At 44.3% G+C, this 16,067-nt stretch overlaps 1 protein-coding gene and 1 pseudogene across 5 annotated transcripts; one reads left to right on the forward strand and one right to left on the reverse strand.

Moving 5' to 3' along the window:
• The first annotated feature begins 1,557 nt into the window (after positions 1-1,557).
• LOC120670256 (UDP-rhamnose/UDP-galactose transporter 4-like) lies at positions 1,558-8,506 on the forward strand. 4 transcript variants are annotated; one of them, XM_039950337.1, is made up of 6 exons: positions 1,558-1,772; positions 2,643-2,859; positions 6,227-6,411; positions 6,487-6,687; positions 7,348-7,509; positions 7,884-8,506. In XM_039950337.1, the coding sequence occupies exons 2-6, from the start codon at positions 2,718-2,720 to the stop codon at positions 8,202-8,204; spliced, it is 1,011 nt and encodes a 336-aa protein (XP_039806271.1). In that variant the 5' UTR covers positions 1,558-1,772; positions 2,643-2,717; the 3' UTR covers positions 8,205-8,506. The 4 variants fall into 4 exon arrangements, with proteins under 4 accessions (XP_039806271.1, XP_039806273.1, XP_039806272.1 ...); XM_039950339.1 differs by lacking the exon at positions 1,558-1,772 and adding an exon at positions 2,009-2,031; XM_039950338.1 differs by lacking the exon at positions 1,558-1,772 and adding an exon at positions 2,229-2,323.
• A 1,138-nt stretch (positions 8,507-9,644) lies between these two features.
• LOC120670809 lies at positions 9,645-13,267 on the reverse strand (annotated as a pseudogene). Its single transcript, XR_005673379.1, has 8 exons — positions 12,962-13,267; positions 12,652-12,779; positions 11,697-11,801; positions 11,354-11,446; positions 10,817-10,891; positions 10,529-10,591; positions 10,211-10,320; positions 9,645-10,107 (listed from the first exon to the last, which is right to left on the reverse strand). The product of XR_005673379.1 is annotated as an imidazoleglycerol-phosphate dehydratase 3, chloroplastic-like (transcript).
• Between the last annotated feature and the right edge of the window lie 2,800 nt (positions 13,268-16,067).

The raw sequence follows: 16,067 nt of genomic DNA on the forward strand, positions 1-16,067 counted from the left end.
TTCTGGCTGTATTAATGGCAGTGGCACGATAATATTTTTTTTAGACGCGACTGCAGCAGCGGTAGGCCTAGCTGAGCTGCGGGTCTCGAATGTGGAATCTTGTAAAGTTTTAGAATTTTGAAGGGAACTAAATAAAGCCCCCTTGCATATGTAATTGATAATATTTCCATACAAAATTTGAATTCAAATATATAATTGATAATGCATATAACTATAATAAATATATACTATTCACTTATCAAATAAATTGATAAAACATATAAATACAATAATATGATAGTATTCACATATCAAATAAATTGACAACGCATATAACTACAATAAGATGCTACAAATAAAAATAATTATCACATGTATAAACTAAATTAAATGATGACTGCTTCTAAAAACCAATTGCTAAGTTGTAGAGAAAAATAACTAACCTTTTTTGGAAAAAAAACAAAAAATCGTCCCCTCCCCTCACTCAGCTGCCATGAACAGTGAGTTCACGGCAACTTAGAGGGGGAGGGGTTGGGGTATTTATAGGCATGAGCCAAAGGCACCGGCTGGTGCTCAACAACTGGTGACAAACAATAGGCTTAGGCACGGGTTGAAGTTACCAACCGGTGCCTTTGTGGTGGGCACGTGGCTGCACCGAGTCATGGCAAAATCCGGTGCCATTGTCCGCTCTTTAGGCACCAGTTGGTTTGTCTATACTGGGATTTTTTGTACCGGGTGATGCTTTAACCCGATACCAAACCTCTTACCTTTGATCGCCGCTGGCCAAAGGTACCAACTGCTTTTGCAGCCGGTAATAATGCCACACATCAGTACCGGTTGCAACAGCAGCGCATCAGTACCAGTTGCAACAGCAGCTGGTACCTTTGGGCAGGACCTTTGATTTGTTTTCTAGTAGTGTTGCATGGCGTGTTAATTTGATTGAGATGGGGTAGCTTGTGATCTGAAAAAAGTTTGCATCAAGATCATGCATTGGTAGGAGGGCCATGTGAATATGGGCTGGCATCTACTTTATGTGTGTTCGAAATTTTCATCCGGATTGCATGTGCAGCCAGAAGCCATCACAATGCATTTCCCGTTTCCAGTTTAGTGGCATTCCTTGGTAGGCTGATCCTATGGCAATATAATGGTATTTTTGTCATTTTTAATTTCAATGCATTGTTAGGATGTAGTACACATGGTACGTACTATATGAGAGTTGATTCTTATGATGCACTCTACTATTTGAATTGATTTTTGTTTGGGTCAACATTGTACTTTTCAGGAGGCAAGTACACTAAAGATTAGGCAGCCTAATAGTTAATACTAGAATGAATTGAGAGCTTCCTTTTTGAAAAATAGTAAAACCTGGCATTTGGAAGGAAGAAATACGGCAGAATTTTCTTTCCTTGTCACTTTGCTGACAACGAAATCATGGCGAGCTACCCGAGGGATTTATCAGTTTGAATTGAATAGGAAAATGAAAAAAAATGAAATAAAGCAAAGTGGAGTGACTTGTGTGTGTATATAAATACAAGTCCCGTCCTGCCCCTGGGCAGAGATCTGGGAGTTGCAAGAAATAACTGTAAACCGGACGGGCGAAAAGGGGGAAACGGAAACGAGCTCCACGCACGCACACCACCACACCCCACACCGCGCGCTCCTCCGACGAGACGAGGCGGCCACAGGCAACACCCCGCCGGCGCGGCGCCCACCCAAATCTCAGATCAAAACACCACGCCGGACGGCCGGAGGGATCCATTGCTTCCGAGCAATCGAGAGGCCCGGCATCGCAGGTAAATATGCAATCCCTCTTATCCCCTTCGCGATTCCCTCCTCCGCTCTTCTTTCCCCTTTCGTGGATCGTTTCTGGATGAGTGCAAGCCCCCACCTTTTTCTCTCGTGCGTGTGTGCCCGGCGGCCTCCGCCGTCCGCGCGGCGCGCCCGTAGCCGCGGCTCATCTCCGAATCTGAGGTGCTGCTGCTGCGGCAATGGAGTGGGGAAGGCGAGCTACACACGGACGGAGGTACTAGCAAGCTGCGGCGAGAGGCGAAGGTGAGCGACAAGGCTGGCTGTAAAGCGTAACTGCGCACTTGTCCTGCACGCCGGGGCAGTACGGCGCCACGCCACCACCGGCTGCCTGTTGTGCTCCTCGTACTCACCAATCCTTACACAGACATGGCGCGTCTTGATCGCGAATCGTGATCTGCCTGTCTGTCTGTCTGATAGGTACCATGGGCCCCTGCTTGTGCCGTGGTAGCGTCTTGCTTTGGGTGTCTACTTCTCCTGCCTGCCTGGTGGTTGTTTGATACAATGCCTACGTACCCGATGCTCTTTTGAGTTAGAGGCGAGTGCTGATTCTACCTGATGGTGGTCCTGCTCCATGATTCTTGTGATGCAGAGAATGCACACGTGACACAACTCAGACAATTGTTTACCTTTATCGTGAACCAACATTGCCAGTGAAAACTACAGAGAATCATTTGCATCGTTTATTCAGTTTTTTTAATCCTTGTGCAATCACTTGAACTTTACCGGAAATCTCAGGCCCATGCATAACCTGCACCACTTCCCACTTTGTAAAAACTGTATTGCTCTGTATACATACATATATTTATGCTTACTGGGTGAACTGCTCTTCTGATTAATCACTTCGCCTTTTGCAGTTCGTACTTGTATTCCTGGATCTGATGGTATCGGTCTCTTGGAGACTGTAATTCAGCAAGCATTGAATTGCATCCATGAAAGTGGAGATGACTTCCCTGAAGAAGTCTGACAAAAAGGCTGTCCTTGACTTTGCAGCATGGAGTTTCAATGTTACTACATCCGTTGGAATCATCATGGTCAACAAAGCTTTAATGGCTAAGCATGGATTCACTTTTGGTATGTCTGTGGCTCTGTGCTTAACTGAGCATTTATTTTTAATATATTGGACTACCATATTCGGTCTCTAGTCTTTGTGTGGCTACTGTGTGTATAATCTTCTGCCACATTTTGTTATGTGGTTATCAGACTTCGAACTGAATGCTGTACGCATATTTTCTATTTTGAATAACAAGCAAGTATTGTCCTGATTGTTCTTTTTTCCTGAAGAAAGTAATGGTATTTCTTTTCTAATGTGGACTTCATACGTTTTCATTAGGCATTGCACATTTGGAAAACTGGAAAACATCTTATAAAAATTCTTTTAGTAGTTTTAACAGCACCACTGAAAGTTTCCTACCTAAATTTTATTTGAAGGAAAATGATTTGTACTTCAATTCGAATGATGCATACTCTTCTGTAATAAAGAGCCTGCTTGGTTTAGTACCAATGTTGGCATGCCAAAACGTGGGCATGCCAAAATCTAGGCATTCCAATTTTTTCTACCAAAATATCAGAATTAAACTTAATTTGGTGGGCAGTGTTTTTGGCTTTCAACCAAACAAGTGCCAAAACTTATTGGCTTGCTAACATTTTGGCAATGCCAACATTTTGGAAGCGAACCAATCAGGCCAAAAATCTTGGTTGCAAATGACAATGTTATTAGATGTATATGCTGTATTTGCTTTGTATAAGTCATGTACCTGATTTACTTGTACCTCAAGCCATACGGCCTATATATATAAAGGTCACCCCCCTCCTAGGGTGTGTGGTGTTTGTCCAACTCTCTACATGGTATCACGAGACCGGGCCCTACCCTAGCCCTGGCCGTGCGCCTCATCCCCCTTCTGCTGCCCTAGGCGTGCTGCTCCCTGCCGTGCGCCTGACCGGACTCCATAGCAGATCCAATCTGCTCCGGCGTGCAAATCCCTGCACGTCGTCCACCACACCACCGGCGCCTCCTCCCTATAGGTCGCGCCATCCCCTCCTCCTTCTCCTCCCTAGTTGATGTCCTCCTCCATCACGGACAGTGCATCCTCCCCTAGCACCACCAACATGGGAGACGCCATCATCCCCTTTGCCACCGTCAACGTCAAGTCCCACGTCCCTGTGACACTGGAACTTCGCGCCGGCAACTACACCAAGTGGAGCACCTACTTCAAGGCCATGTGCGGCAAGTTTGGACTCAAGCACATCGACGGGACAGCAGCTCCTGCCGCCCCTGATGACACCTGGATCCAAACTGACTGCTGCGTCCGCAGCTGGCTATACGGCTCCGTCTCTGAATCTGTGCTAGACTTCGCCATGGCACCGGATCAGACGACGCGCCAGCTCTGGGTCGCCATCGATGCCCACTTCACGGCGAACAGGGCTCCGCGCTGCATCTACCTCAGCCATGAATTCCACAACATCAACCAAGGCGACCTCTCTGTTGAAGATTACGGCCAGAAGGTCAAGCAGGCTGCTGATCGCCTTCGCGATGCTGGGGAACAAGTCGCAGAGAGCACCCTCGTCCTCAACCTCCTGCGTGGCGCCAACCCCAAGTTCAGCACCACCTGCGACTTCATCGCTGGCACGCCCGGCATGACCTTCGCCATTGCCCTCGACCAGCTCGCCCTAAAGGAGCTCCGCCTCGCGCACGGAGCCTCCGTCACCGCCAACACTGCCCTAGTCGCATCGCCCTCCTCTACTGGTTGTGGCTCTGCCTGCCGCCTCTCCTCGGCGCCCTCCGGCGCGCCACAGCAGCAGCAGCGCCGCCACAGGAAGAAGCGCAACGGCGGCGGCGGCGGCGGACAGCAAGGCGGCGGCGGGGACGGACAGCAAGGTGGCGGCGGGGGCGGCTACCAGCAGGGCGGCCAGGCCGCGCGCCCCCCCTACCCGACCGGCCCGTGGTTCTATTTCAATCCATGGGCCGCCCAGTCGGGAGGACAGGCGGGCGTTTGGGCCGGCCAGGGAGCTGGCTACCGTGGAGGCCCATCCACCACGGGCGGGTGGAGCGGACAGGGTTTGCTGGGCCCTGCGCCACTGCAGGCCCACACCGCCTTCGCCCCATCTCAGTTCTCCCAGGCTCCTGCGCCTTCCTGGGACCAGGCAGGCCTCGTCGCCGCTCTCCAACAGATGTCTCTCCAAGGCTCGTCTCCGTGGGTCATGGACACCGGCGCCACCACCCACATGCACTCCTCTGAAGGTATACTATTCTCCCGTACCCCTTGACCGCATTCTTCTATTGTTGTAGGCAATGGCACTAGTATTCCAGGCACGTCTCGTGGTCAGTCCTTCCTTCCCACCATAGCATCTAACATTCTAACTTCGTCTTGAACAACGTCCTTGTCGTCCCATCCATAGTTCGCAATCTCCTTTCCGTCCGTCAATTCACCCGCGACAATAGTTGTTCTATCGAATTTGATGCCTTTGGTTTTTCTGTGAAGGACCTCAGGACGCGGCGCGTGATTCTTCGCTGCAATAGTGATGGAGACTTGTACACCATCACTGCTACAGCACCAGCCACTGCCCACGCCCTTCTCGCTGCTTCCACTTCGCTGTAGCATCAACGTCTCGGCCATCCTGCTCCAGCCACCGTCTCCTCGCTCCGCCAGAATAAACACATCACTTGTACTAAAGCAGATCGCTCCCTGTGCCATGCCTGTCAACTAGGCAAACACACGCGCCTTCCATTTAGTACCTCTACCTCCAGGACCTCTTCTCCTTTTGAGTTAGTGCATTGTGATGTTTGGACATCTCCTGTTTCTAGTATTTCGGGCTACAGTTATTATTTAGTAATGCTGGATGATTTTACTCATTATTGTTGGACGTTTCCTCTCCATCATAAGTCTGATGTTCATGAGCATATCGTTCAGTTTATTTCTTATGCGCACACTCAGTTCAGCCTTCCCGTTAAGTGTTTCCAGACTGATAATGGCCGCGTATTTATTAATATTGCTACCACGGCTCTCTTAGCATCCCGTGGTATTTTATTCCGACATTCTTGCCCTTATACGTCTCCTCAAAATGGCAAAGCTGAGCGTGTTCTTCGAACCCTTAATAATTTTGTGTGCACCATGCTGATGCATGCCTCCATGCAGCTTTCACCTCATTTGCTTTCTTAACTATTGAAGAATAGTTCGATAAAATTCCCTGACTATTGGGTGCTTCTGCTGAACCTGAAACCAACACTCTTCTAGACTTCCTTGGTGTAATTGGTAATGTGTCTGTTGAGCTTTTATGGCCTTAACTGAAGTAATAGTAACATGCTAACATTTTTTTAATTTCCTACTGAAATTTAGGTAGTCACGTGTTCTACGATATTTTTGTACCTTCTCAACAAACTGTACATAGGAATTCCGATATATCTCCTGCCATCTCATTAATTACAATTTTTTTTTTGCAGCCACAACATTAACCGGGCTTCATTTTGTGGCTACAACCTTGATGACAATCGTGTTTCGGTGGTTAGGCCTGAGCCAGCCCTCCCAGTTACCGGTAGCGGATCTGATTAAATTTGTGATATTTTCAAACTTGTCAATTGTTGGGATGAACGTGAGCTTGATGTGGAACTCTGTGGGCTTTTATCAGGTTAGTGGATTTTTCAGTAGCTAAACTTTGTGGCCTTAAATTGTTGCAACTGATTTCGTTCTTTCTCTTGTTCAGATAGCAAAGCTGTGTATGATACCTGCTTCATGTCTTCTGGAGATTGTCTTTGATCATGTACATTATTCCCGCGACACAAAGCTGAGCATAATGGTTGTGCTTATAGGAGTTGCAGTCTGCACGGTTACTGATGTCAGTGTGAATGCAAGAGGTCTAATTGCGTCTGTTATAGCTGTTTGGAGCACAGCCTTGCAACAATATGTAAGTTTGATCACCTTCGTATGCTGATTTCTTGTATGTCAGCTCACCAGTAAGATTGCTTGCTATAACTGATTGTCTGGTTCTGGTTGCACTTAGCTGCGTAGTTTGTTCTCACACTATGAATATTTACAAAAGTCAAAGTATTAAAATATGCCACTCTAGTGACATGATGCTCCTTGATTCTGCAAAGTTGTGAATAATTAGCAGTTTCTGCTAATGCTCCAACTTTTCTTCTGTACTATGATATAAAAAAAAACTCGACCGGTGGGGCAAAGACCGCCCCCACAGCTTTGCATTAAGAAGAAACTCTTCCTGGCCCAGTCTAGAAAAGGCCCCAAATGCTGGTTGCCCATGTGTTCAATGAGATGCACGTGGCCCAGGTGTCCTGGCCCCCTGTGGCGCGTTCTATACATTAGGATATAGCTACCCACCATGCCAGTATTGGTATTTTCCATGTTTGAACTGTTAGAATTGATACTGTGTTCTCAATTTCTCATGATAATACTACTTATCATAATACAAGTTATAATTCCATTTCCAAAATGTGAAAACATGATTTCATTTAATTTCACAAATTTGGTACTTCATATACTATTCCTATTGTGTACCCGATTAAAGGGCACAGTTTTAATTCTTTTGTAATTTCTGCTCATTTTGCAGTATGTTCATTTTCTTCAAAGGAAGTACTCTCTGAACTCGTTCAACCTCCTGGGCCACACTGCTCCAGCCCAAGCAGGGTCCCTCCTGCTACTGGGACCATTTATGGATTACTTGTTGACAGGCAAAAGGGTGGATCACTTCAATTTCTCATCTCTTGCTCTGGTAAGGGTAGTCTCTTAAGAATGTTTCTATCTCTGATCATATGGCAATTTATGCTGCTGGTTCTCATCTATCTGTTTGCTTAAGAGATAAAATGGTGATTACCCTTCATTAAAATGTTTGAGAATTCTCGTCACTGCATATGCGATGGTTTATAAGTTTATGGTGCACTTATATCATGGTCTTGTGGATGTTATGAAGAAACTTTCACACTAGTTCAATGATATCATTAGTTCTTTGTGTGAAATTCCACCATGTACTGCTGGGTCTGCTACTGCTAACTTCTAGCAACCATGGCTTCCTTCAATTGTCATCCTCTTACTGGATAAGAATTATTTGACTGTCATTTTTACCATGGAGTTTCATTGATTCTACAGTTTTTCCTCACACTCTCATGCTTCATCGCCATTGGGGTTAATTTGAGCCAATTCATCTGCATCGGGCGGTTCTCTGCTGTGTCGTTCCAAGTGCTGGGCCACATGAAGACTGTGCTTGTTCTGTCCCTTGGGTTTGTCTTCTTTGGCAAGGAGGGCCTGAATCTTCAGGTAGTCCTCGGGATGGTCCTCGCTGTTCTCGGAATGATCTGGTACGGTAACGCGTCGGCTAAACCAGGAGGCAAAGAAAGGCGCAGCATCCTACCAGTGAGATCTGGGAGTCTCAAGGGAAGTTCAGAAGAAACGGATGGTGCTGAGAAATAGTCTTTGCTACTACCAGACTCCAAATGATGGTACAGGGAAATTTTCTGTGAGATTAAATTTCTGGTGATGCGTGTATCACAAAAATAGAAACTCTGGCTTTACATAGTATGTTTACTGCACAAGGTAAACTACCCTTCCTGTCTAGAAACTTGGGATTGTTATAGTTACAGGTATACAGTAGTGACACTTTAATTTCTGTCTGTGGATCATTGGTACGGTAGCCAGGCGAATGTCACATGTATTACGAGGCTTGCTTGAAGACAGTTTAACCCAATATAGTCTTTTTTATCTTTTTTGGAAAAGCATAGCCTTCTGTATGTTTTTGCGAATCTGTCGTGAACTTGTGATCACTGCGGGCATGAGGTTGTTGAATTGCAGGAACAAGTAGTTGTTGATATATACACTCCCTCCGTCCTAAACATTGTAGGACTTAAAATTTGTCCCTAAAAAAAACAAGTCATCTTACCATATCTAGAAAGTGCATGTGTATGCAAGAATCAATTAGTATTGAATATGGGTAATAACTAGGGGCAAACATGCTCATTTTATCTTTTTATTAATTTGTCCTAGAATTTCTAGGATGATTTTTTTTTTGGGGGACGGAGGAACTGACTAGAGTATGCCATTTCAATCTTAGAATGAAGCTCCTATACATACATATTGTTTCACTTTGTAGCTAGGTAGCTACGGATAGAGCTCAATAATCGTAGTGCATAAATCCTGCTTCCGTGAATATCTCGCGCCACTCCTCATCTCTCCCCTTGCCCGATGTTACCACAAACTTTATTGTTGCCCGTATAAGTTCCAGCATGACCCTAGATGTTTGTCACCGCTGACTGTTGGACACGACGTTAACGTTTGACCATTCATCTTTTTTTAAAAAAAAATATGTAAATACCATTTTAGTTGTTGTGGATTTGTTTTAGCATCATAAATTCTGTTTTTGTGTATTTGCACTAAAGTTTTGGTTAAGATAAATGGTTTAATTGAACACCATGATCACAACGAACCGGTCACTTCTCGTGAAGGAACCTTCACTCGGATTCGAAACCTTGGTCTACTACGGCTGCTTGCAATGTACTTGGTCTATTTCATAACAGTATTATTTTTTCATTAGTAGGTCATGTGGCCATCGAAGGTGACGTGGCTATAGTGACTTTGTCAATCGTAAGCAATAAGCAACTTAGTCAATATTAAGATCTGCTGGCTCATTTACTCGAAGCAACTCATAAAGATATTCACATCATAGCACAAAAAGATTGGTTCGAACCTGATATGTTCTCATATGTTCTCTTTTGTATAAGCGCCTACATACGTATTATTGTGTTTAAGGAAACGCCGTAACCACTAAGCTGAACAGCGTGCCGGCAGTGGCAGGGGCACAACGGCCGCACCGCATCGAGCGACCGCTAGTTTCCTCGACTCCAGTATCACGAGAAATAGACGCACAGAAACAATTTTATTCCCTTGAAAAATGACAATCATTACATATGCGGCTCAAATCAGCCCATGCTGCAAAGTTTATACAAGGCACAGCATTATTCTTGAATCCTGACTGGAGTTGCTTTCAGAGTCGCAGCTTATTGTCTACTCCTTTCCAATCTTCAGATAATCTCGTAGCTCCAGACAGCAGAGAAAATTGCAGCAGCGAGCAGATGCATTAGACCGCTGTTGTAAATAAGCCCAATACCGGGTGGTGGCACATTCGATTTTTGACAATCTCATTAGCAAGGATGCCATAACTTGTTGTCAAAGGTAATGCAGACTCCCGATGTAAAGCAGAACAAACCAAGCTGTGTATAGCTGCCCGCTTTGTTTGTTTCCTCTGATCGCTGCAAGCTAAAAGCTGGCAAGCAATCGTTTGAACCTGTAGTGCTATGATCTTGACAAAACACCTTTGGAGCTGCCATAGAGAAAAGCAATAAAGGTATCGTCAGGGATGTAAATGGTTGAATCCGAATAGGAGGACAGCGTATGCTATCCTCTGCCAGTAAGTGGAGACAAACCTGGGGACAGTGCCATGACGGCGCAGGTCATATTCTGTTGCTTGTCGAAGGGCCCTAGCAAATGCTTTGAAACATGCCTCGATAATATGGTGTGAGTTCTTCCCAGCAAGCTTCAAAGAAAAAATGGAGCGGGATCAGGCAGTAGAAGAGCAGGGTCATGCTCATGCCAAGTAGGTTACGTAACAAGGAAAAATCAACTATCTCGACTCTTATGATCAGCCTATGATACGCTTGATTGCTAACGACTGAAATTGTACCACTGATCCAACTATTTTGAAGAGAATTTGATTTGAGCAATGAGCATATAGCAATATGTACCTGACAGATGTGAAGAGTCATCCCAGATGTATTCACCAAAGACTGGAAAAAGTGTTCAACCAGCTGGAACCAGAATGAATAAATAAAACTTTTGCCTAACTTGACTGCAGGAGTGTACAAGACAAAGGATTGCACAACATTGATGATGAATAAAATGACTCAAATTTTGTTTGAAGATTTCATCAAAAATTATTTCTTTTTAAACACAGGAAGAGGTGGCTACCAAGGATGTTTTCTTTGAAAAGATGGTTGATAAATGATAAAAAGTTTGCAGGTCTCACAAATTACCTGTGTATCATATGTACCGACTCTCTGAGTAGGAATATCTAAGCCGCAGCTTAAATGAGGACGACCCGACAGATCCTGGGTATAGGGGGGAAATCATGACCCATGAAGTCACAAAAAAGCACAGTTTGGTTCAACTTATAAAATGAGGTGGTTAAAGTTTGTGTATCCATATGACAAGTTAAAACATTGGTAACAAAAATAGGAAACAGTATATGATAAGAGTAACATAACATAAATTGTATTTGTAATTTTATATGTGAACTTCAGCAAACAAGTCTAAATGTTAAGTGTCAGAAAAATGCATATGTACGAGCTTCTAGTAACAGTAGATGCTCATGAATACATGGAAGTCCGAAAAAACTCAAAAAGAACTAGAGCATTTCTTTAGTCTAGAGCACTAGAGCCAGGTATGAGTAACTCATGTATATGCTCGCACAACATTGGAGGCTTATGAAAACAACGCATACATAGGCACATCAGGTATATGAAAAATTGCACATTCATATTATGCAAATATAGCAAGAGATTGCGACTTACCAGTATAACCTCAACTGCTGCCTCATCGAGTGGTGCAGTAAAATGCCCAAATCGGTTAATCCCTTTCCGATCACCAAGTGATTGAAGTAGTGCCTGCATAGACAATCAGAGGTCTTCTCACTGACTGTTGCCTACCAATGCAGATGCATGAAACTAAACTACAAATGGTTCAGCATAAGGTATAAGTTGAAAATACAGTATGTTTGTGCAGTGCTAAATTTAGTACAAAAGTTAGGAAATGAAAATATAAGGATATCCTAACCTCAAGTTAATAATGATCCCTACAAGTGCTTCTAGAAGTATAAATATCAAGTTGAAAATGTTCTCGGAAAGTAACAATCACCGTTCCAATTGCCAGAGCAATGTCCTCGTTTGAGTGATGATCATCAATGTGTGTGTCACCTGTTGCCTTAACGTACACATCAAAGAGTCCATGTGATGCCAGTTGCTGAAAGGTTTAAACTTAAGTCAATGGACAACTTTGACTGGAAAAACATACTTATCTAACAAGTAACATGAGTTAGAACTTTCTACTTTGAACCCCGTGATATAAGTAGGATAGAATAGTAGGGCATTTAAAGAGCAGAAACCTATTAAACATAATGCTTTTGTAAGGGCATACAAGGGAAATAGCTGAGCTTTTTAGACAATTTTTTGCATGCTGGCTTTGGTTGTATTTTAATGTTTACATTTATTTCTCTTCGCAAGTGCTCGTTACCTACAGTGGTCATTTCTGTCATCTATGTGGAATAACCAGAGCCATCCATCTCACTCGTTACATTAGTTGATTGGAGGTGGAGAAGTATAACTCTTTCAATCGATCACATCATACTAGGAAAAAGAAAAAATGAAACAAGCATTTTGCGAAGTAATTGCTCGATAGCAGAGTCCCAAGAGCGATCACCCGCAACACGTGGAACTGGAAACATGGTAGAAATTTGCACACTCATATGGCTTCCGGTTCTAATGGTACAGCACATACCTTCTTCCTAAAAATAATATGACTGCTACTGGCCCTCTTATCTGAAGCTAGAGCAGGGAGCAGCATGCATAAAATTTTTTTCCTATCAGAAGATGTTTCCACTTGTCCATATTATTGATTTGATCTAAGGTGGTTGTCATGTTAATTATGAGGTTTTGTTTTCTCCCCTTTTGCACAAAATAAGGTGTAATTTTCCAGTGGATACCAGAAATCACATAGAAAGCAAGCGCAAGCATATTATATCTGAACAGATCCCCCCCCCCCCCGGGAAAAAACTAATTACTAATAACACACAAGCCAAGCAAATTACACTCACATCGAGCATATGATCCAAGAACGGTATCCCTGTGCTACAGTTGGCAACACCGGTGCCGTCAAGGTTTATCTTCACATGCACATTTGTCTCCTTGGTCACTCTCTTAACCTCTCCGATCCTAGAAGACCCTGAAGATTTTGAACTCAATCATAAATAAATGAAGTTGAAATAAATAAAACCCATCGAAATAGCTACCAGAGGAGCACGACATGAAGGATGCAAGGGTTGAGGCTTGAGCACAGCTGAAGAACGACGCCCACACGACGCAGCACAGAGCGCGAGAATTCCACTATCCAGCCACGTAAACTACCTGTGGAGTCTCCGGGCGCGGCGGGGGAAGCCGCTGCCGCCGACGCCGGCGGCGGCCATAACAGTCGACGACCTGAGGCGGAGCGAGAAACCGCGCGGCCTAGCGGGGAAAGCGAGGACCCGACCGCAATCCCTCCCCAAGGATCTTGGAAATGGGGAGGTCGGCGTGTAGGATATACGGGCGGGAGAGGTGGAGACGGACTGCGGGGTGGTCATCGCCGGCGGCGGCGCCCCGGCGGGTTGCGCGGTGGGAGCGGACGGCGGAATTGGGGAGAGGGGCTGGGTGTTGGGCCTTGGTTGAGGTGCACACACAAGGTTCACTTGCTAGTTGGGCCGGCCCAGTGGAGAGTCCATGCGGCAAAATTCGATCCGTTAGGGGGCTTCGTTGAGGAAGCTATGCTTGCTGCTTTCACCAGGATGAATTGGATGCAATTGGTGGTAGACTGCTAGATAGTCAGAATGGGCTCCCGTAATTGATAACTGCTGTATAATGAACTTGACTTCTAGATCACGGATACTGCAAAAATTGACCATTCTGAGCGTGCATTTGTATTTCGAATTTAACTGATACAACCTCTGTGCAGCCATTTGAGCTTTAATGGGAAATTAGTAGTAGTACTGTGTAGGAATTTAAGGAGCAAATCAGATCTCATTTGGAGTTTGTTTTCTCATTAAATAAAAGGCTGTCATCATGACTTTTTGTGATGAAATACATGGGAATTGGTGATTTCCGTATCCAGATTTGTAATGGGTGCGATGGGCAATAAGCTTAGAGCATCGCAGCGGCTACCATTAACCATTGTGGCCATGAATTTGTATGTTCAACAGTGACTTAACAAGTTAATCTCCGTATATAATCTCCGTGTAATTTTTTTAGCTTAACTAGTAATACCGTGTAGGATTGTCTTCTGTTGAATAGGTTTAGAGCATTGCAGTTGCAAAAACTAACCATTGCAGTCATATCCCATATGTTTATATATTTTGACCAATGGTTTAGCAAGTTGATCTCCCATATAATATATGGTAGATGGTGAATTGGTTCTGTGTAGGATTATCAATTGTTGATATTAGTGAAATAATATGCACCTACTGGAGAATGTGTCGAGCGAAGATATGACAGTTGAATCGGAGGACAGTTAGAGCAACTCTAGTGGAGTGACTAAATTTGAGTGACTAAAACTCATTTTAATCACCCACTTTTCAAGTTTAGTCATCCAAAATGTAGTCTCTACTCCAGTAGTACCGACTAAATAGACTTCTAAATAGACTAAAAGGAAAAAAAAATAGTGGGCCGTACTTTTGTTAGTCTAAGTAGAAAGTGACCAAATTGAGGGTGGGAGATGAAATTTAGTCACCCCCTCATTTTAGTCACCCAAATAGAGGCCCTGCTGGAGATGGAAATTTGAGCAAAATGACTAAAATATGAGTTTAGTCATCCAAATAGAGGTCCTGCTGGAGTTGCTCTTCATTTCAGGGAATGACCTGTCTGTTGGAGGGAGAAGTGTGGATGCTGCAATTCAGGATTGATTTAGTGCACGAATTTGTGTGCGAGATAAAGCAATTGATGCTTCCACCCCCTTGAGGCAGCTGCAGCCATCCAGTCACACCGTTTGATATTTGTTGCTTAGTTTGCCTTATTACATGAGCTATTAATTTCTAATTTCAGAAAAAAGAAAAGAAAAGGGCCAACTGGACAATCAAGCAGGTGATCGATGACATGAGCATGGCGACATGATGACGTATTTGGGCGGGTACCTATCGAAGAGTGATGAGGCAGGCAGCAGGCCGGCCGGTTGGCCGCCAGGAAGCACGTGTGGGTGCTATGTGCGGACAAAAGCATCGTCTTCTACCTCGTCGCGCTCCGTGAACGGTGGGATTGGACTGTAGAATTCTTATCTGACGATCAGGCAGCCCAATGGACGACGCGGCAGCGGTCAACGGAGCTGAGATCCATCTCCATCCATTCCCACTGCTACAGAATAGGACTTTATTTTAGATTATTTGTCCCGACTGTCTTTGAATCTGGGATAATATGTGGCTTTTATCTCGAGTTCAACGGCTAGCCGGGCCAACAAGGGGACAGAGGCCTTTTATCCCGGTTGGAGACACCAACCAGAATAAATTAGTGCCTCCAACCGGAACAATGAGCCACCAACCGGGATAAAAGGCCCCTCTTTTGTCCCAGTTGGTATCTCCAACCGGGACAAAACTCCTTGGCCCCCTTATCCCCTTCCCTCTCCCCCCGCCCGAGCCATTCAGCTTACTTGTTCTTGCTGTTCTTGGCTCGGGAGAGGGGAGTTCTTGCTCATTTCTTCACCACATTTGTGATGATCTTTGATTCCCCCGTCCATCAATTGTCACTAAAGGTTTGGGGCTTGTTTTTCTCTTCTTTCTTGGCTTGTATAGCTCATTTCATGCTTTAGAAATAGAGAAAATGTGTAGCTAGCTCATTTCTTGGATATTTAGATTGCATATGTAGGTGTGATTTTCTTTTAGATTTAGATTAGTATGTGGATAGTAGAAATTTTTAAAATGAGTGTAGACACTTCATGTGATGTACTTGTATATATGACCATATTGTGGATAGTTGATTTTTGTATTAATGAATGAATTAATGAAATGAGTATATTAGAATTTTTTGTATTATGAATGGATTATTTTGACACTCTAGTGATGTATTCGTTCATGCTCACACTGAAACCATCTAAAAGCTTAAAAAATCTTTATTTCGAAACAAGTATACGTCGTTAATCTCCATTCAACGGTGGTGGCACTACATTTCGGAGATACACGATGTGTTATAAGGACGTCACCAATGGGCTGGTCGTAATACCAGCACTTGCGGTTAATACGAACACAACATTTGGCACAGTCAGCGTGGCCGTTGTTGCACTGAGAGCATATCAACGAGCATGCTGTCTGTGCCAAGTGTTGTGTTCCTATCAACCGTAAATATTGGTGTTGCGCCTGGCCTATTGGTGATGTACTTGTACAGCACCGTGTCCCCCCGAAAGACAGTGTCATCACCGCAGGGTCGAGGTTACCGACATATATATTTTTTGAAATAAAGTTTTTTTTTCTTCTAGAGGGTTTCTGGATATTGAAAA

Source organism: Panicum virgatum, chromosome 4N (assembly GCF_016808335.1).
Source record: "Panicum virgatum strain AP13 chromosome 4N, P.virgatum_v5, whole genome shotgun sequence".
In the NCBI taxonomy this organism is placed as follows: Eukaryota; Viridiplantae; Streptophyta; class Magnoliopsida; order Poales; family Poaceae; genus Panicum; species Panicum virgatum.

Coding starts and splice junctions, on each gene's coding strand:
- LOC120670256 (XM_039950336.1), top strand. CDS start 3,847: ATGTCCTCCTCCATCACGGACAGTGCATCCTCCCCTAGCACCACCAAC. Junction 5,027..6,226: donor CCACATGCACTCCTCTGAAG/GTATACTATTCT, acceptor TTTTTTTTGCAG/CCACAACATTAACCGGGCTT. Junction 7,510..7,883: donor ATTTCTCATCTCTTGCTCTG/GTAAGGGTAGTC, acceptor TTGATTCTACAG/TTTTTCCTCACACTCTCATG.